The sequence below is a fragment of the Sinohyriopsis cumingii genome, chromosome 18, assembly GCF_028554795.1.
Source record: "Sinohyriopsis cumingii isolate HCF-2022 chromosome 18, ASM2855479v2, whole genome shotgun sequence".
Lineage (NCBI taxonomy): Eukaryota > Metazoa > Mollusca > Bivalvia > Unionida > Unionidae > Sinohyriopsis > Sinohyriopsis cumingii.
The window spans coordinates 71,976,416-71,997,274 of record NC_142978.1 but is presented as its reverse complement, the minus strand read 5'-3'; the positions used below and the strand labels follow the sequence as shown (position 1 = coordinate 71,997,274).

Genomic DNA, 20,859 nt, shown 5'->3' with positions numbered 1-20,859 from the left:
ACACACACACACAATATATATATATATATATATATATATATATATATATATATATATATATATATATATATATATATATATATATATATATATATATATATATATATATATATATATATATATATATAAAGATAGATATTGAAAGTGAACTTTCGCGCATTCTTGTTTTTGTGTAACCCTTGCTTTTGAACCATTTCGAACAGTCATAACTTCCACAAGCAACGCTTTCTGCAACTGACAATACAGTACATTTTGTGCTGGACATGCATTCAAATAACATACGTCTGGGGGGGGGGGGCGAGTGGCCGAGTGGTCTAAAGCGCTCTCCGTCATGGATCACTGCCATCTCACCTCTGTCTGCATGTGTTCGAGTCTAGGGCTCGGCCAATGTGGATATGTGAGAAAGCTTGCAGGTAGCTTCTCGTGGGTCGGTGGTTCTTTCCTGGGTTTTCCCGGGTTCTTCCTCCACCATTAATACTGGCCGCCATGTATAGCCTATCTTGTGCTGAAAAATGGCGTTAAACCCTATAACAACAACAACAACAACATACGTCTGGGCGATTAGTGCAAACAAAAAAAAAAAAAATCTAACCCGAAAATAAGTACATTCACAGTTGATGGATGCACCATAAAAATGTTTTGGCTAACAAGGAAGACCTACTTATTGCCAAAATATTAACTCCTTAAATGATAGATAGATAGATAGATAGATAGCTAGATAGATAGATAGCTAGATAGATAGATAGATAGATAGCTAGATAGATAGATAGATAGATAGATAGCTAGATAGATAGATAGATAGATAGATAGATAGATAGATAGATAGATAGATATATAGATAGATAGATAGATAGATAGATAGATATATAGATAGATAGATAGATAGATAGATAGATATATATATAGATAGATAGATAGATAGATAGCTAGATAGATAGATAGATAGATAGATAGATATATAGATAGCTAGATATATAGATAGATAGATAGATAGATAGATATATAGATAGCTAGATAGATAGATAGATAGATAGATAGATAGATAGATAGATAGATATACAGCTAGCTGGCTAACTGGCTGGCTGGCTATATATATATATATATATATATATATATATATATATATATATATATATATATATATATATATATATATATATAGATGATATGAAATTTATCTGAGACAATAGAAACTTGTAAAAAGTTTATTGATACATGAAACGGCGTATTTGTAGCTGACAAGTTAAGACATGACAAGGTCAAGGTCAAAGTGATATGGATGCAGTCTTTGAACCTGAAAGCAGAAAAGTAATTATCTTAGACTGGATGGTTTGAGAAAGCATCGGAACATAATGTAACTAAATTTGATAAAGGTAATAATAATAATAATAATAATGACCTATTTCATTATGAAACCCTCAACTATGGACACTAATGTCAAGAAAGTTAGCACCAAGGGCACTCTGGCAGATACATAAATACAAATACACCCACACATGTAAACTGACTTATTATTTCACAATAGAAAAGGTTAAACATTATAAATAAAAATGTGTTTCCAAGTCTAATAATAAGACACATCTGCTACTTTCTGTTTTTCCGGTTCTAATAATTAAACACTTTCTGCTGCTATCTGTGTTTCCAAGTCTAATAATAACAAACTTCTGCTCCTTTCTGTTCTTCCAGTTCTAATAATAAGACACTTCTTCTGCAATTTGTGTTTCCAAGCCTAATAACACTAAACTTCTGAAATTATCTGTGTTTCAGTGCTTGATAATAAGACACTTCTGCTATTATCTGTGTTTGCAAGTTTAATAACAAGAACGTTCTGTTACTAAATGTGTTTACAGTCCAAACAATAAAAATGCTTTTGCTACTGTATATTTCCAGTCCAAAAAATAAATACACTTTTGCTACTGTATATTTCAAGTCCAAATAATAAAACGTTTTTGCTACATTATAATTTCAGTCCAAATAATAAAACGCTTTTACTACTTTATGTTTCCAGTCATAATAATAAGGCTAGTTTGCTACTTTATGTTTCCAGTCCAAATAATAAAACGCTATTGTTACTTTATGTTTCCTAATAATAAAACGCGTTCGTACTTTATGTTTCCAGTCCAAACAATTAGTCGCGTTTGCTACTTTATATTTCCAGTCCTAATAATAAGATACGGTCGCTGTTATCCGTGTTTCAAGTCCTTATAATAAGACACTTCTACTGTTATCTGTGTTTCCAAGTCTAATAATAAGAACGTTCTGCAACTAAATGTGTTTCCAGTCCTAATAGTAAGACGCCTTTGAGAGAGAGAGAGAGAGAGAGAGAGAGAGAGGCTTACGGCAATTTCAAACTGCACATGGTCCGTAGCTTAATACATGAAGATCTCGGTGTGTACAACGTGCTTTCTCATATTCGCAGCTGGAATTTGAATGGAAAATTACATCACTCAGTCCTTGGTACTAGATTTTTATTTGCTAGAGCGGGATACCAGAAATTCGCAATGTGGGGTGACAGAAGGGTGTTGATAGAAAATGGGCACTTTAACCTTTCCAGTCACCCACGCATTGGTATGCTTTGTATCACATAGTAGAATATTGTCTAACTGATGTACTGTATGACCGCGAATTTCTGTCCAACCTTTTTTTTTTATACGACCAGCTCTCTTTTTTCTTTGTTTTAAACGCATATTTCCCATTTGCGCCTCTTTTCTACCCCGGTCCCCCTTTTTAATGGTGCGTCATTTATCGTGAATGCAGCCAGTCATTGTCGAGTTCTCATGTGATCATACTCATGTTTCTTATCAAATCATTAACTTTATCATGTGTAAATGGACGTTGGAGAGGGCTGTGATGTTTTTTTGAACAAGACTAGATAACATTATTTTGTTACACTTTTTCGTTCAGTTTGAAATCAGAGCGAGAATTGAAGACATCATCCATAGTTATGGATGTTTTGAAAGAAAATCGATTAGGACATAGGAAAGTGAATTTCGTATCCATGGAAGATGTTTAAACAGTTTGCCACGTAAATTTTACTGTTCTTTGTTAATTGCCTAAACTTTCCACTGCTGAAGAAAACCAACCTATAATTCAACAGTCTAACCTAATTTACCTTGAAATATTACATTACTTTTTGTATTCTGGGACACATACTGTATTTGAATGTCAGTTTTGTGAAATTTTACTTGCAAAATATTGCCAAACTATAATACAACAGAATACTGAAGAATACGTTAATAATTTCTGGAAATAATCCGTGGAGTAAATGTTAAAAGGTTAGTGTTCTGATTTTCAAGTTGGTTCATTTTTGTTTTGACGCGACAAATACAAGCAATTTTCAATATCTGCCATTTTAATTTATTTGCTTAATCGATTTAGAAGATTTATTATCTTTTTCTCATACGTGAGTATATGCAAGCAAATGGCTAACTCGACAAGCAAAGTTTTAAGATGTGAGGTTTAGGTGTCTCAAAAGCATCCCCAACATTGAAAACAAGTCAGCCACTGACTACGCCTTCAGTATTTTTCTCTGCTTCGTTGATCAATATTCCTTCAACTGCGTTCCATGAACTTATTATATGTTTTGGTGAAGGCATGGCTGTTAGCACCTGGGCGACCTTTATATCAATGTTGTCTTTTATAAACGCAACCGACATACCAAGGTTTTGCGACTGCACCTCACGGCTTCAAAACAACATCCGGAATATATTCGTTAGACCTTTTAAGATGTTCATTCTGATCTTGGAAAATTACAAACTAACCCGGGTCCATGTCATTAACAATTCGGCTGGTAAACTCAATCAAATCTGTTTTGATGGCACATATGTTCAGATCCACGTCAGGGCAGCATCGGGTTGAGTAGCGTCCGTCAATGTTAATAGGCATTTTATATACTATTAAGCGTACTTTCTAAGTGACAATGTAGAATCAGCAAGTGTCTACGAGATTTGTGAACTCTCGAGTGCATGCAGTGCTTTAACGACAAGATGTCCACATATTTGCCCATGTTGCCGAATTCGCAACGTCAGCGATCCAGGTCCAGTTTTCCAATTCGTGTTAACAATCCCAGTTTTCCTTTTACGGGAATCATTAACGCAAGTTCGTTTAGCATGAAGATACCTTCGCCATGCTTGAATGACTGCCCTATTTGCAACCGAGGAACCCTCAGCCGCTGACAACACCGTAATGGCAGTGTGGGATGGAGATATCTACCAGTCTTTTTTCATTTGTGCCATCTCTGACTTGGATAACTTTAACGTCACCGAGGTATTATTTTATTTGGCCGCGTATGCTGATTAAATTGCGTTTAGCTCGAACAACACTTTATTTCAGTTAACTTTGTCGGAGAAAGCCTCAATGAGACCCCACCAATATTTCATATTACGTTCCTCTTTTTCACAAGTTGCTTAGGACTAAGGCCAACCTTAACTTCGTGATAGGACAATAATATCTGTCGACTTATTTATATATTATTAATTTTCTATAGACTCGTCAGTAACTCTCATTAGACCATCTGTGCCGTCCAAACTTATCGGAGAGGATCACATCAATGCATTTATAATTGACTGGAAAAGGGCACCTTCATGTGCATGAAAGCATATGTCAACCACTGTTTAAATAACTCCAAGTTCTCTAATGAAAAAGTAATAAATCGGGCAGAATTTAGGAAAGTTGTGCTGGGAAATCTGCAGAATTTCGTCAATGTTTTGATGCCGATGCTAGGACGATCACAGCTTGATATGTAAGTGCGACTTCATTGTATGAAGTCAAGCTAATTTTCTTTGGTGATTTATGGTGACCGTTTACCCAAAAAGAAACTTCAAACGCAACTAACTTATCAAATATCATCGTAATACGGGTTGGTTGTTATCCGGAGCTTAATCTTGCACCTCCACAAACACGTATTTTGGTGCGCTGAGTCCATGTTGGGTATTTATTCATCATGGAAACTGTCCTTGAAGAGTAATTCCTTGCTTCAAGTCTGTGGTGGCCGCAAGAAATACGACGTTTACGCAGTTCCAGACTTTATGAACGGTAACAAATGCGTTTCTGTGCTCAGTGAAGGGATTAGCACAGATATCCACAATGTTAATGTTGAGAACTCAGCTTTACCAGCAGTAGCAACTGCCTCACTCCAATTCCATTGCTAGTGGTACCATTATGGGTTATGTGTTCTCCGCAAAACCCGAATATATGACTGAGAGGAATTGCACAGTAAAACAGTAACGAGTCTTCATGAGATGTAATCGTGTAATCGACTCTGTAGAAATCCAAGGTTAAAAGTCTGGTTAGCGACACAGACTAGATCTTATATAGATATATAACGTTTGTGCTCTGCAGTATCGAATGAATTCTTGTAAAGCATAATAGACAGGTCAGCCAACTTCGCATATTCGCTGCTGTATCTGGCTAGTCCAGTAATCGTCGTGGTCGAGAATTGTTTGATTTCCATTCCGTCTATGGAATAGTGTGCGCTGTCAAACAATACCATCATACGATTGCTAACAAATACAACATTGGCATTGGCGGGACAATCGTTATTGTCTGACTGTATCTGTGTTCTCTCGATTTATAAGAAAGCCCACTTGTAATTCTAGTTTTAGTGGCCACCATCATCACCGTGTCTTCATTTAATAACGACTCTTCTAACGTCAGTGAATTTAAATATTCTTGCACAATAACATACAGTGACTTTTCAAGTGTTTTTGTCATACATTTGATTACATTGTTGTTCAAATAGAATTCCTAACTCGACTAATTATTCAAGATACTCCAGATACATACCTGTGTGACGCATTTAGGCGAAATAGTGATTTAATCTTTTGTGACATTGGACAATGCGTTTCACATATTAGATAGGCTCATGAATCCTTTCAAAATATTACGCGCATCAATCTGTGAACTTTTCTCCATTACACACACACACACATGTATATATATATATATATATATATATATATATATATATATATATATATATATATATATATATATATATATATCGGCAATTGTTTCATATAATATTCTAACTCTGGAAAATTTATACCACAAGCAGTATGAAATATAGTCACGCAAAGAAAACAATATCACCAGAATACATTATACACAATATAGTGCGATCAATAATCACATGTAATTTCGTCTCACATAAAAGGAATCTCCCACATGTGAAGCATAATCATAATCAGTAGTATTGTCCTGACTGAAAGCTTCACTTGTGTGCATAGGCTATGTGTGTAATACTGGTTGGTTTGTTCACCACTCGAGTGTTAATGCAAATAGGGTACATTCGCATATATCTTCATGTATATTTTCGCGTATGTATTCACGAATAATGGCGGTTGTTTGGTTACTGATCTAGGTTACATAAATCTTTATATAAACTTTTAAACTTTTAATTACGCATTGTTAGAATTATTAACTTTTCTGTAATTGGTATTATGAAAGTGATCATCAATATTGTTTTACAGATCTGTATATTACTATTTTAGCAATAGTTATGAGATGTAATACAGCTATGCTTTTTGGGAGGTTCGAACACATTTCAATACAGCCACTTCCACTTAACACACAAGAAGACAATGTCAGAAAATCGATTAACCTCGTATAATAGTTCTTTTGCCTATCTTGTGAAGAATAGATCTCATTTTTATTTGTAGATTTGAAACATATTTTCATACGCTCCCACCAATATAGTTATCTATACCATACCATACAAGAGCATAACACAAACCATATCACCCTGAAACATTAATTCATATGATACACAGAAAAGCTTGTGCATTAATCTACACACAGAATTTACACTTTAACGAAGTGGTTACATTCAAAGTCTCACTGTGACCACTCAGGCGTAGCTAAAATACAAAAGAATAAACTTTAATGTAAAGGTGTTCAATTTTAAATTGATAAAATAATTCAGTGTTTATATATGAAATCGGTTCACATAACGACATTTACATACTGTGTAAATTTATCTATGAACAAATTTGCTTTTGTACTACATTCGGAAGTAATGCAAATTTACATGAAATCTAAATTTACAGATTTGTGTATATACATTTCACAAGACGAAAACTCTGGTGCATGAAAACTGTAATACGTAGATAAATTTACACGCGTGTGAACAGTGATGTTAATGACGGTAGTATCATACAGTTTTTATGAATAGATATTAAAATGGTATTACGTACTGTTTTCTCCAGCGATACTTGACTTGAAGTCAAAAGACACTTTGAAGTTATTGACCTCGACAACTATTTTGAAAAATATTAATGCGGCTGGTTTAATAGATCAACGGTTTTATACTTTAGATTTCGTGGTCTTTTGAAAGCCTTTAACATCCTTTCTTTTGGTTTTTGTTTGTCAAAAAGAAGAAAGCTTTCAAAATTGTTAATGTTAACACTACGCTGAGATAAATGTATAATCGAAAACAATTTAAATGTCTTCGTGCAACATTGAATAGTCAAAGAAGGAATAGTTATTTTATAGCATATTAACAGACAAACCAAATATCTACAATAATTCGTACAATTCTGTTAGCTTCCGTTTTCATATCTCTACGATACAAATAATAGTAGTAAATTTGTTACTCACAAGTTTAGATACGTTCTTCCGTTTGTGCCGCAGATTCTCTCGACTGTTACAGGACAGTCAATGTGATATAGCTCGAGGCAGAAGAAATCCAGCACAGCTTCACTACCTGCAACGGAGATTGGCTTGAGCGTCGCTCCACTAGGGTGCTGGGTTGAGGAGGGGTGACACTCCCCAACATCTTGAATGTGGAGGTCAGGATTGATGCAGTGTTCCGTACCAAATACACACCTATAAGAGACAAAAAATCAGGGATGGTTCAGTATAATGATTCATTTAACATTGAGTAATCGATAGAACATTGTAACAGAGTAGGATGTAACATGAGATAGCTCACATTGTTATGGGTAATCGTCTCGTATAGGACGCTAGAACATAAAAATTTACAACAAAAATTCATTAGGACAGTAACACTGAAATACAAGCAACAAAATGTCGTCTGCTAGGAATTTACATGTAAGGTGGCGCTTCACAGATATTATGTACTTCTGTAAGGTGAAGTTGCTAACATTTGCAACACGCACAGAGAGAATGTTGGCATGGTTCTGTACTAATTTCATTTATTGTGGGTCGAATTTGTTTGATGTTGGAGATGTGCAAATCGTGCATGATCTATAAAGTAAAGACAGTTATCGGCGCGTACTATTACAAATTAACTTTGAAACACAGGGAATGAAAATGACCAAGCTAAGCTAACAGTTTTTGATAGGTGCAAATCTAAAGTAACGCCAAGCTGTATAGCGGATGTAACCAGTGAGGAAAACTTGCGAAATTCTTTTTCTTAAAAAATTAAACCCAGTGTAAAGTGCAGAACTGTAGAGAGCTACCTAAATAAACTTTGTGAAACAACACCCTAGACTATGACGTATTTGTGTACAAAAAATGATAACGTTTAGGTACAAAATAAGCAATGACTTATGTACACAACAGACGAAAACACATTGAGGAAAAATAAACAGAGAGGTTTATGAAATGTAATAAATAATAGCAGACACCAAAACTAACTCACGTATAACAGTGAAACCGATACTGGTATGTATATTTAATTTGTACTGTGTGGCTGACATTTGTCCATAATTTAGGGCTGGAGTTTGGGTGTACCTGGGACATGTCATGTTTTTAAAACGTGTTTATTTGAATTTGAGTTTAGGACATCAGTTTTCCCGTGGGGAAAAAACAACAACTTAGTTTACCTGATCTTTGCCAGGTAGAGGATTATTTATTCAAATTATTCATTGGAATTAAAGAGTGCTCATTGACCTGTTGTTGTTGTTGTAGGGTTTAACGCCATTTTTCAGCACACGATAGGCTATACATGGCGGCCTGTATTAATGGTGGAGGAAGAACCCGGAAAGAAGCACCGACCCACGAGAAGTTACTGGCAAGCTTTCTCACATACCCACATTTGCTGAATCCGAGACTCGAACCCACGCAGACAGAGGTGAGATGGCAGTGATCCGTAACGGACACCGCTTTAGACCACTCGGCCACTCGGGGCCCTGCTCATTGACCTTAGGATTAAATAACTATTTTGGAAGTATTGTTAATTCATTCAAGGACAATCAGTATTGTATAATAGAGATATATCAAGACTATTAGTATATTAGCACAGTCAAGACAATTGGCACATCAGCACATTCAGGATTGAAATTCATTAGGTACATCACTGGAAAAAAATTGGTAATTTTATTGACTGAAAGCCTAATTAGACTATAACTATTATCCTTTGAGGAGACCAACCCTGGAAGGAACGCAAGTTCAGTATGGAAATAGTTGCTACAGAACAAGGTAACCTATATTAAATAAGATAGAGGAGAAATGGAAACGAAGAAATGACAGAAAGTTTATTTGAAACATACCAATCAATTAAGCGAAAGTGCATTATGGATTTAATATTTCACATTGCACATTGAATATATACATCAAATACTTGTACGTAGCTTTGCCTGAATGGGTTAAACACAAGATAAGTTTGTGTTAACACCCAAAACATGAATACGAAATGTTTCTTTCTTGAATGCTGTTAAACCATTGTTAAATTCACTAAGTAATCATAAATACAGAACATGAAAATACACGTTAGATCAATACAGTTGTTACGATGTAATTTTTAGGAGTTTTTTTTAATATATATAGAAATTATGATTTTTGGAGTTGTAATCTGAATTCATATAATTTTAATAAATGTGTGATTGAATTTAGATTCATGTAAGAAAGAAATGATTGTTAGAATTTTGGTATCATTTGAGTTTACTCTGGTGCCTGTAACAAAAGTCATCAGTACTACAGCTATATATATTGTAAAACAAATAGATGCTATTATTCACTGTATATTGTGGCTCTACGCCAGCTTCATTATAAGACAACACATGTATCTAATAAAACTATATCCATTACAAGCTATGATTTACGAATTCCCAGACATTTATGTAAACAAAAGCTAATCAGGGTCCGAGTGTACAAGAGCGGTTCTGACCAAGCCAGGTATCACCAAGACATGAGGGTCATGCGTGATCCAAGGGTAAAGTGAAGCTGGAGATTGTAAAGCATGCCCTATTGTGGTAAAGTCAACGTCTTGCAGAATAGAAATCACTATATATACCCCACGCCCCACGGCTTCGTCAAGAATTGCTGCCGAACACTTATACCTCGACTTCCTGCTTTCCTGGTAAGAATAATGTAATTAGTTATAGTTAAATATTTTTCTGTGAAACACCTTTAGAGATTATTTCATCTGCCTCAGGAAAGTTTGCAACATGATATTATTATTATTATTATTATTATTGTACAATATGAATATTTTTAAATATAGTGTTTCTTGGACTGCATACATTTTTTTAGAATTTGTGTTAATTTAGAATATTAAGCTTGGTTTTTGTAGAAATGGTTTTCTATCAACTTCATGCAACAAATGATTTATTTAGAAATTAGGTATCTTTGAAATTAGAGGAAATAATATTCTAGTTGAGAATTAAGATTTAATAAAATACATTGATTGAGAATATCCTTGGTATAAATCTGTAATATTTTACTCTTGCGGATTTTTGTAGTACTGGCAATTTATTTGGCATGTAATTCTGAAATACGGTTGGTTAGCTTTAATTAAATGAAATATTTTTATTATATGTATTTTCAATTAATTGTGTGTTATTTGTCTTCTGTATCTAGTGTTCTTTGTTTAATTTGCCGAACACATAGATCTCGACTTCCTGTTTTCCAGTTCTATCCAAGAACCTCTTCGCACATATTAGCGATGTAACATATATCGCTAGAGTGACACCACCACTTAAGGAAGCCAAAATAATACCTTTTTCTCACGTATTTATGACTCTCTGTCTGTATGTATGTGCATTACATTAATATAAATATGCTCCTTATATTTATGATTTGGCAATAAAATAAAATGAAAACATAAATATATTCCCTGAAGTAGCTTCTGTTGTCAAATTCAAATACTATCGGAACCGAACAAAATTTTCCTGTGTCATATCTTGTTATTTCCAAAGTATCAACGTTTTCAGGATGCGAAATTTTCCTAACGTGTGCAGAGCACGGCCCACAGACAGAGGGTGTTCGGCTGAAGCTTTTACTGAAAATTCTTCTTTCGGAACTCATCGTCTCATCGATTTCTACATAGAGCTTCATAGGTATGCATCTGACAGTTTATCTTCTACTTGATTGGTCCCAAATATTCTTGGATATCAGGTATCTCATATGCTCTTTCTCATACCGATGGCAATATCTGAATTGCATAATACAGTGTCTTGAATTGTTGCATAAACAAGTCTTAAACATTTATACTAATTTTTATAAATACTCGTTAATTTGTTTTAGCCATGGGATTTCATTGCCACACTGTTCAGTAACTCATAATTTATTGTCATCTTCTTTTGCCCCAAATTTTGATATTTTTGGAATGATCAGCTTCCAGAGTCTTATGTCTCTGAGCGTAAACACGGTTTGTACAAACCGATTAAAATAGCTACATGTAGTAAATTTACCTAACTTTCAGCCATGATATCATTCTCATATGTTTGCGTCCCACTGGAAAAAGGGAAACCTATGTTACTAAGATTGCTTAAGGAGATCTCAAACATCTCACGATATTTACTTGACTTTATAAGACCCATCTGTAACAGGCATACCGTGATATTATATCTCACGATATTTACTTGACTTTATAAGACCCATCTGTAACAGGCATACCGTGATATTATATCACGTTTGCATCTTCGTCTTAAATTCTGTTGCTCAGTCTCTCTAATTGACTGCAATAGCCATTAAATTTGTAAGAATAAAAGTGTCCACTAAAGCAATGTTTTTTACAGACAAGGACTCTAACAAAAGTAGAATACTAAGCATTGAAATGAGTTTTATGTCATTGATTTGGTCAATTTAAATGCACAAATATCCTGATTTCAGAAACACACAAACTGTATCAGATTCATTTGGTGCCTGTATCTGGCCAATGAATGCTGACAAGTTTGAATTTCATGTTGTTATATTGGCTGTATAATGTTACCTGAAGTGATTTTCACTTCTGACTTGTGTTTAACACATTTAACAAATATGCTTTCTTCATTTTCACCATGTGAAATCATTCCTTCTTTTGACGTTATACATGTACATCTTAGGCTGGAAAAGGCACCAGGACTTAAATAAGTTTGATTTTATTCTTCAGGTTATATGGTTAAAATGTGTTCATAGGATGTATTTTTGTAAACAACAACAGAATCAATTCTCAGTAGCGATAGTGATTCTTAATCATTTTTGTCATAATTTGAACTAGTAGGTTATATTTTTTCTCATGGAGTGCACTAATTGTAATGCACTCATAACTTTCCATTCTATACTTGAAAGAATATAGTTAGGGTTGATATATACAACTATAAACATGTATTAAACGATTTTGGTGCGAATAAGCATACTCGTTTATTTTTGCGTAAAACGGCACAATAAGAGTTTGCTGCTTTGTTAAGAAGAAAAAAAATAGATGTTATACATAAAAAGTTTTCTGTTCAAGTTGCACTCATTCCAAGATCGTTTCCAATAAGTTTCTCGAAGAACACTATTTTCGTTTAATTTCTTTATTTCCTACAGAAAGGGAATTCTTCCATGTTTTGGATCACTGTATTGTTTATATTTTTCTGATGTCGTTCCTTGTCGTTTTGTGTCTGTTGTACTCGCTTGTGATTAAACTAAACTACTAATAGTTGATTTCATTCTTAAGTATCGCGTTTTATTTTCATAAAGCCATCGATACCGTTTACCTTCCTGAAATATGTTATCATTTTCACCATCTTACAACTTAATGGCTTTTGCAACATTGCCTACGAGTATTCTGCCAACATCAATGGACGCCAAAGGAGAAAGTATGGTGGCAACTATTCCACTGAAAACCAAACCAGCTGCTAATATATAAACACCCTTAACGGCTGAAATCGCTTTAATTCTACCTCCACTAATTCAAAAAGCAGTATCCTCCTTTATGTCTTTCGAAGCATACGTAGTGTTGAATGTCTCTGAATATATTATTATTAATCACGTAATTTGTTTTCAGTTGAAAGTTTGATCGTTAATATCTATAAGCAGTGTATGATAAAACATTATTGCCCAGACGTTAGCACTTCGCTGAACGCGAATATTCGTCTGCCATAGGAACATCTCGCATTGGGACATTTTCACTCATTTCTTCTATTAATAATTGCAGATCTTTGCAAAGCAACATTTTTAGGTTCTATGGTAACCTTCCATTCTTCTTCCTATGTGATTTGTTCGCATTTCAAGTAAATTTGAAAAGTGAACTAGACACGATTTCAATATATTTAAAACGTTTACCGCAAGTCACATTTCAATGTTACTTTAAGTAGAGAACACCTATTTAGGGACAGATAGAAAGTGTTGAAAAAGATGGATATTAGAGCATGTTCGAGTTGTAACAAATAGATTGTATCTGACAAGCAAATCAATAAAGTGAATGTAAACAATGTTAAACAGAACATGACGTGAAACGTTATGAGAAAAAAAGACAAAACAACAAGGAGCAATTAAGAAAATGCTAAATAACAAAAAACGCAACCCAGGATCCTGGAATAACAACAAGAGACACAAAATACCACAATTAAGAAACTTTGATCATAATAAAGAACACGAGAATAATTGTGCATACAAAGCTTGAAATAAGATTCGACGTTGAAAATGTTAGGTGTACCGTCAGATGACATCGACCGTACATAGCTAAACTTAACTAAACCCGAATATATCAGGAAAGGTAATTTTCATACAGCTCGATTAATCCCCTGTTCGTATTTTCAACTAATTCTGAGCAACAAAGAAAATATTTCACTTATCAGCAACTGGATAAAACAGATAAAAAGAAGATAATATTTCTTCGAGGCAAGAGACAAAAGAGGACATGAACCATTTTCACGACTAAAGTCAACCATGTTGGGGATTATGTGAGTACTTGTTGTCTCTGGCATGAGTTAAAATCTTATGCCTAGTCTAATCTTCCTGTGGAATATTACTACATGGTAAGCAGATACTCCTGCATTAGCAACTACTGAAAACAATAATTATTAAAGGAACACATTCATCAGCATCTATACACATTTAATATAGCAAACAGTTTTCTACTATATTTAAATTTTCTACTTATATTTTATGCTTTTTAAAAATTAACATTCCTGAATATTCATGAACAGGTACTCAATGCATATAGAGGCGAGATCTCCATCGGAACGAGAAAAACCTAGTTATGCATCTGATACAAGTTTGATTTTATGCATTTATCTTTTAGGCATTTTTGCAAACAGTTATCGATCGAAAGAAATATGTTAGATTCTGATGTCACCGTGTTAATAACAACATTTGACAATAACATAAAACGTTTTAAAGATTTAGCATTGGCAAACGTTTCGCATTTATTTTTATTTACTTCTGTGTCATTTTCTCTAACTTATTTTAGTTTGAAAAAATAAAACGATCATTTTGTTCAAACTTTTTATTTCAATAGCTACGTTTCATTCTTGAAGATATTTTTCAGTCTCTCTAGCTGAGGAGTTATTGTTATCTCTACAATCCCTATTCTTGTTCCTTTCACGACTATCTTTCAAGAAAGAAAAAACAACAACTAAAAACCCCATAAAAATAACAAGCGAAAGTCGTGATGCTTTTAATTGTTCATTTACAAATCTTTTGTATAAAGATGATGACGCAAGAGATACACATGGTCAAAGAAGAGTTGATGATACTGCAACGCTTGCATTTTTTCTCAGTGCAAATTCGCTGACATATTGAACACGTAGTTCCAAGAGACATTGTTAGTCTTTCCCGCCAAAGTTTCAAGTTTGTACAAGTAAGGCATAAAGGAAGCCATGGCATGATTGAACTACAGAACAACTTTGAAAAAGTACCCTTAAAATAACATACAGTATACTACATTTAAGAACAAACCTGCTTTTGATATAGTTCAAATCACGATGAAAGGCGGCATCTAATTAATGTTACACATCATTACAGCAACAGAATGAAAAGGAAATGTCGGTTCAATAGGTTACATACGATGAGACAATAAATGGGTGTTACCTCTGCGTCATTTCTTTCGAACATCTGCCTATGGTGACGAAGCAGAATCCAGACAACCGGTTAAAGCCGAAAGTTTTTCAAAGACATCCAATAAACGTATCACTGGAAAAAGATGTGCCAGCAATAGAGACCAGTGACCCATTTGATAAAAAGTAAAGGTAACCAATAAATCTACCAGAGGAAATAGAGGTGCGAACAAATAAAGAGTATTAACCCATTTGATAGTTAGGATAAAAGAGGAACCAAGACAATTATTAGCTAAGTTTCAAAACGTAGAGCTTCTCTCGCAGCTTAAGACTTATTTACAACAGAAGAAAAAAGAAAATCAAGTTTAAAAAAAATAATGAAGAAGTTCTTGATTTTAAACGAAGATCTATCAGTTATGATCATTTCAACGAGTCAATAGGTAGAAAGTATAGCAGTAAATAAACAGACCTAAAATAAAAACAGCATAGCAGAGACAGTTGGAAAGTCTTGAAAATAAAAAAGTGCATCTAGTTGGACATTTGGTTCAGGTGAGGTTTTAGAAAGAACGTTGAACAGATTAATTTAAATGTTTAAACCCAATTGCTAGTAGATGAAAAGCCAAACAGTTTTGTAGGGAAAAGGACGTGAATCATATTGCCACTGCATTATCAGCCGTTATGTTAGTAGGTGATGTAGGGTCGAAAGCGCCTCATCAGAATATAAAGATGACTCGTTCGTTGACAACGTTGGACAAGGCTTGATATAAATTGGTATTTTTTTGGTTGAATTAGCAGAAAAAGAAATGTCAGTTTTATTAGTAGTGTACTAAGCTGGCTTTTGGGATAGATAGACACATTTTTTTCTATCTGAATATATTATTTAACTTTCTGAAAATAACTGGTTTCGAGTTATTAACATGTATGCTCTCATTATTTGACTTCAATGCATCATCATGAGTTAAAGATATTTTGCATTCATTTAGCACATTTAATTTGAAATATGATGTGCATTTATCCGAGATAAGCTGTAGTTTGCTAAACCATAATATAGATCTTGAAGAATGCACGTGTGCCTTTGACACAATTCATAAAAGAATGTGTTGAACAATGTTCACATATACCTCCCTGCCGCATATGAAACTGGTTTTGGTTGTGCTAATAATAAGCGACTATTTATCGTTATTCCGCATTCAACTCTCTGTCTATCCGTCTCTCCCCCTCTGTCTCTCTCTGATATCCTATATTATTTTTTTTTTGCTCTCATACCATTTTATTCTCGCTGATTGTATACATTCTTTACATCTCTAGTACTCTGTGTTTAATTTTCCATTTCCTCGGTCACTTTTTCTTTGACACATTTGCAACATGATGTTATAAATGGGTATCTAAAATATTGACTGTGTTATTTATTTCATGAGTGTAATTTAAATTACTCTAGATATTAAATGAAAGTACCGAAAACGAATTGTACCCTTAAATTCTGTTTATCTACATAGCATGAAAGGTATACTATATGTCACTTCGTCCAGAAGGAGCTAAAACATTTCCAATATCAACTAATTTTGATTACTTGTGTAGCAAGCCTTTGTAACAGAAGGTTTCATAGATGTGCTAAACACTGTGGTAGAAAAGAAACAGTAAAAGTTTATATTATTGCAATCTGTTCTTTGAATGAAGTTTGAATGAAATTTTACATATCCTCATGACTGACTCGACATTTATGTGCTTTTAATTACCTTTATTATGTTCAAAATCTCAGTGTTTCACTTTTAGTCTGTGCACAATATTTGTTATATCAGCTCATTTGACTATAATTTGACTCAACTTACAAAATTTGTAACATTATCTCTATTAATGTCTTACGTAGTCGCATTTCTTACCATGTCATGAAATTGTCAACATTGCAGTCGACTTATCACGCTGTCATGTATAACATTTTATTATTTGCTGTAATGTTTTACCAAAAATTAGTCTCATGATTTTGGATATTTTCTCGAAAAGATTAGGAATGCGATCCTTTTAAAATGGTTTTGAATTTTGAAATTCTAACTGTCTCACATATTTTAAATTTAATTATTCCAAATTTATTCAGTTTTAGGTAACTGAATAGATTGATATACATTTCTGATCTATTTTCTTCATTGCTTACTTCATTGCTTACTTCAGTTGGAGTCAAGACTATTGATGAGTGCTAGTGTTTGGTTAAACGTTAATCCATTTTCTGGTTTCATTTCCGAGTGAAATAATTCTACGTTCTAGTCTTCAAAGTTCTGTTCAACAGTTCCACTACAAATACTTTTGTCTGAATAAGTTGAAATTCATTTGATTGCTATTTTAAGAAAAGGTTGATAAATTTTCCTGATGTAAAACTCTATTTTGTAATCAAACTACACCTTTCTGCTTTTTGAATATTTACGTAAAAGACCGAGTGTATTTCATACTTCCTTTTTTATTTAATGGTTTCTCAGCTGAAGAGTGTTTTGAGAACATATATCTGTCACAGTCAAAACGTATTTAGGTCCATTATTATATTTTTCATATTCTTCTGTGTCAGCTATGTTTTGCAACTGATCATCCACATTACTTAAATTCTTTTGGAAGATTTTTTTCCCCCGTTATGTTATGTTATGTGTATGAAGATTGTTCTTTTGACCATTCATTTATTTTAGCAAGCTTTACTTTTCTTTTTGGTTGTCGTGTAATTTAGTTTCACAATTAATCAACAGATGTGCAAGGAACCGTAGTCTTAGGATTGCATGTAAGAAAGTTTAAATACTATTCTTTGACAGTGGTTTCTTCAACAATCCAAAGTCGACATCTTCAACAGGACCTTTTACTTTGCATCAACTTGCAACCTGTATTAAATCCTTTCAAACGTTTTATTCCTTCTAGATCTTTATCAAAGTTTGCAATTTCTGTTGTTGATTCTAAAATAACTGCTTCATATGCTCAGTCAATGTCTGTCGCCTTCAATCGAACTTTCTTTTCTTAGACTATTTGTATGTTTTAGTTAAATAGACTGATCTTGCGAAGTTTGCGAGATCTTTGAATCGTACTGCAAATGTGGCCTGTACATATTTGTGTTTTTATCCACATCACATGCATAACTTAATCCTTGTTCATTATGCACTGTTCTAAACACCCAGCTTTGAGACACATGCTGCCTAATGGAAGCTATCATTATTAAATATAATATTTATGTTTTCCCTGAAATATAGGTACATAAGTATTTTTATGTTTTTCAAATTAAATCATCAAATGAACACTTTTTTCTGTTGAATGTTTTCTTGAACATAACTAGCTTTGAGTGCACTTTACCCCGTCCAAAATTGTAAAATAAATTAGGAATTTGCCTGCCGATACTGATATTGTTTCTTTCTAATATTTATATAAACTTTCTGAAAATGATTAATTTGATTAAATGTAGATTTGTATTATTATTTATGGTTTGCCCAGAGATTTCAAATTTGTAGTCACTATATGCCTTCGCCGTCTCGCATGCACATATTTTTGTTTTTAAATTTATGAAATAATTTACTAGAGTTACGCTGGTTAGTGATTTAGTAACTTTGAACTTTCAATTTTTCCGTATCCACACGACATACACAAGATGGTGATGTACAAAAATGTTAGTTGCACATTTCTGTTATGTTCTGTGCTACTTAATAGCTCAAAACTAGTAGTAATTTATTCCTACTATGAAATATGTCCCCCACCCCCCATGACCCGTGTTTCGTATTGATGTGGTACACAACACCAGTCTTAGGTGTTATAAATGCAAGATCTCGTAATATGGGAAGGGAATAGGTAACAAAAGAATCAATACACTGCCTGAACTGCTGAACTATCACCTGATAATAGATGAATCATGGTCGAAATGATGAATCTGGGCCGAAAATTAAAAGTAATGTTTCCTATTTTAGCTTCAGCACAATAAATGACTGCCTTGAAAGTAAATTATTTATTATGTTCGGCATGAAGAACTGTAATCAGAAATATCATCGTTTTGAGAAGCCACTTATTGTAAACAATGCGACTTTCTGACATCAAGGACAGTCCCTAGTCACAGTCGACAGTCAGAGCGGTAATAAGATGGAACACGGTCTTCTATTTAAGGACGGGGATTGTCTCTTGCTTATAAAATGGGGCCAATCCTTATATAGAACTCTCGACATGATAAATACTGGTGGTATGCCAATAAAGATAATACTTATAATTCTGCTTCAACATTTAACATTGAAACAGCTTAAACCACAAATAACTAATTTCACGACAGGACAAAATAGGTCTATAGTCTTTATAGCTTCTGGCGTTGCAGTTACAGCTATAGCTCTGGCAACGAAATTATTACGATTTTATATTACTATTATTCCTCTTTCCAACATCTTGAGTTAAGGCTCTGAAGTAGGAACTATTGATATAATATAATGACTTACATGTTAAGGTAGGTTTTACCATCGGTGCCACATTGGGGGTTGGGCTTGAACACGTTGCAATCCAAAGTCGCTATATAGCTACAGCTAAAATAATTTTGACCAAGAGCGCCTGAAAACATAAGAAAGTAAATGCATTGACAACTTACGACATTAATATTATCAACACGTGTTATACCTGTCCACCCCGCCCCCCCCCCCCCCGGTCTGTGTTCTAAATAATTATTGGTAATAAAATGATACAACAGTAAATCTGAACATTTCAAATTATTCTATGATTTAATTTTATTGACGAATATTGAGTTGGTATTACATTGCCTGAAAGTAAGTACAGTAACCTTTCTGGATTTAGAATAGTGCTTCAAGCTGATTGATTGATATTAAATGGAACATCGATAGATGATTGGCTATATCGTGCCGAGGGAGTTCGAGTAAAGTGTGTGGTCCAGAGACATACCACTTTCTCTCTGCAGGATTTGACCCGCACCCTTCTAGCACACTGATATTTGAGCCAATGAGACTTCTGATGGAAAATGCAGAAAATATTTGGTCTGGATTGAGTGGAAGTCTGATTCCCCAGGAAAAGATGGTATATGCCATATTGGACAGAACTGACCACGTTGGCTGCAATAAAGGAACTGTCATACTTCGGGGTTGGTCTAAACGACATGTTCTACTGTATTGGCACCGGTTGTGAGTAAGGCCGTAGAGACCGACCACGGGCCCTGGGGTAAGAAACACCCGGGCCTCTCCTACTTCTTCTTCAAACAAAATGTTTCTTTTATAAAATAAAAGTGTTGTTCGGCCCCGGGGATATATCCCCGGTTGTCCCCCACCCCCCACCCCGTCTTATCGGCACTGGTTGTGAAAAAACCATTGGAACTCAAATGACGGTTTATAATTGTAAACACTATTTGCGAATTAAACTGCATCAATACTAAATACTAAATAATAAGTACTTGCCTATTGCCATCGACAACAGTAACAACAACAGCGTTTTCGTCATCGTTACTGAAAAATAGTTCACACAGTATAGCACTTCTGTATTCGTAGTGAAAGTGTAAATGACTTGTCAGTTCTTATCAATACAAACTCAACAGATGTGTGGCATATATGTACATCCCACTGAATACGGACATAGATAACAAAACTGTAGTCGTGAAGGTTTGGATCTGCTTGATGTAGAAACATTGCTATTTAGTTTATCGCAAGAGGTTGGACACGTGACCAGGCTTTCTTTTTACTGCTGCGAACGTACGTTTTGATGAACAAAATTATAT

General features: G+C 34.1%; 1 protein-coding gene across 1 annotated transcript; it reads right to left on the bottom strand.

Moving 5' to 3' along the window:
- Positions 1-1,189: 1,189 nt before the first annotated feature.
- On the bottom strand, positions 1,190-20,718 carry LOC149776952 (uncharacterized). The gene is made up of 5 exons (XM_089941666.1): positions 20,543-20,718; positions 19,583-19,691; positions 7,597-7,824; positions 2,340-2,419; positions 1,190-1,294 (listed from the first exon to the last, which is right to left on the bottom strand). The coding sequence occupies exons 1-4, from the start codon at positions 20,583-20,585 to the stop codon at positions 2,347-2,349; spliced, it is 453 nt and encodes a 150-aa protein (XP_089797792.1). The 5' UTR covers positions 20,586-20,718; the 3' UTR covers positions 1,190-1,294; positions 2,340-2,346.
- Positions 20,719-20,859: the final 141 nt, after the last annotated feature.

Bases quoted from the DNA above. Each gene is read 5' to 3' on its own strand.
- LOC149776952 (XM_089941666.1), bottom strand. From the start codon at position 20,585: ATGACGAAAACGCTGTTGTTGTTACTGTTGTCGATGGCAATAG. The intron at 19,692-20,542 runs GCAAGTACTTAT...TTATGTTTTCAG, and splicing joins ACTGTTGTCGATGGCAATAG to GCGCTCTTGGTCAAAATTAT. The intron at 7,825-19,582 runs GTAAGTCATTAT...TGTCTCTTATAG, and splicing joins GGTAAAACCTACCTTAACAT to GTGTGTATTTGGTACGGAAC.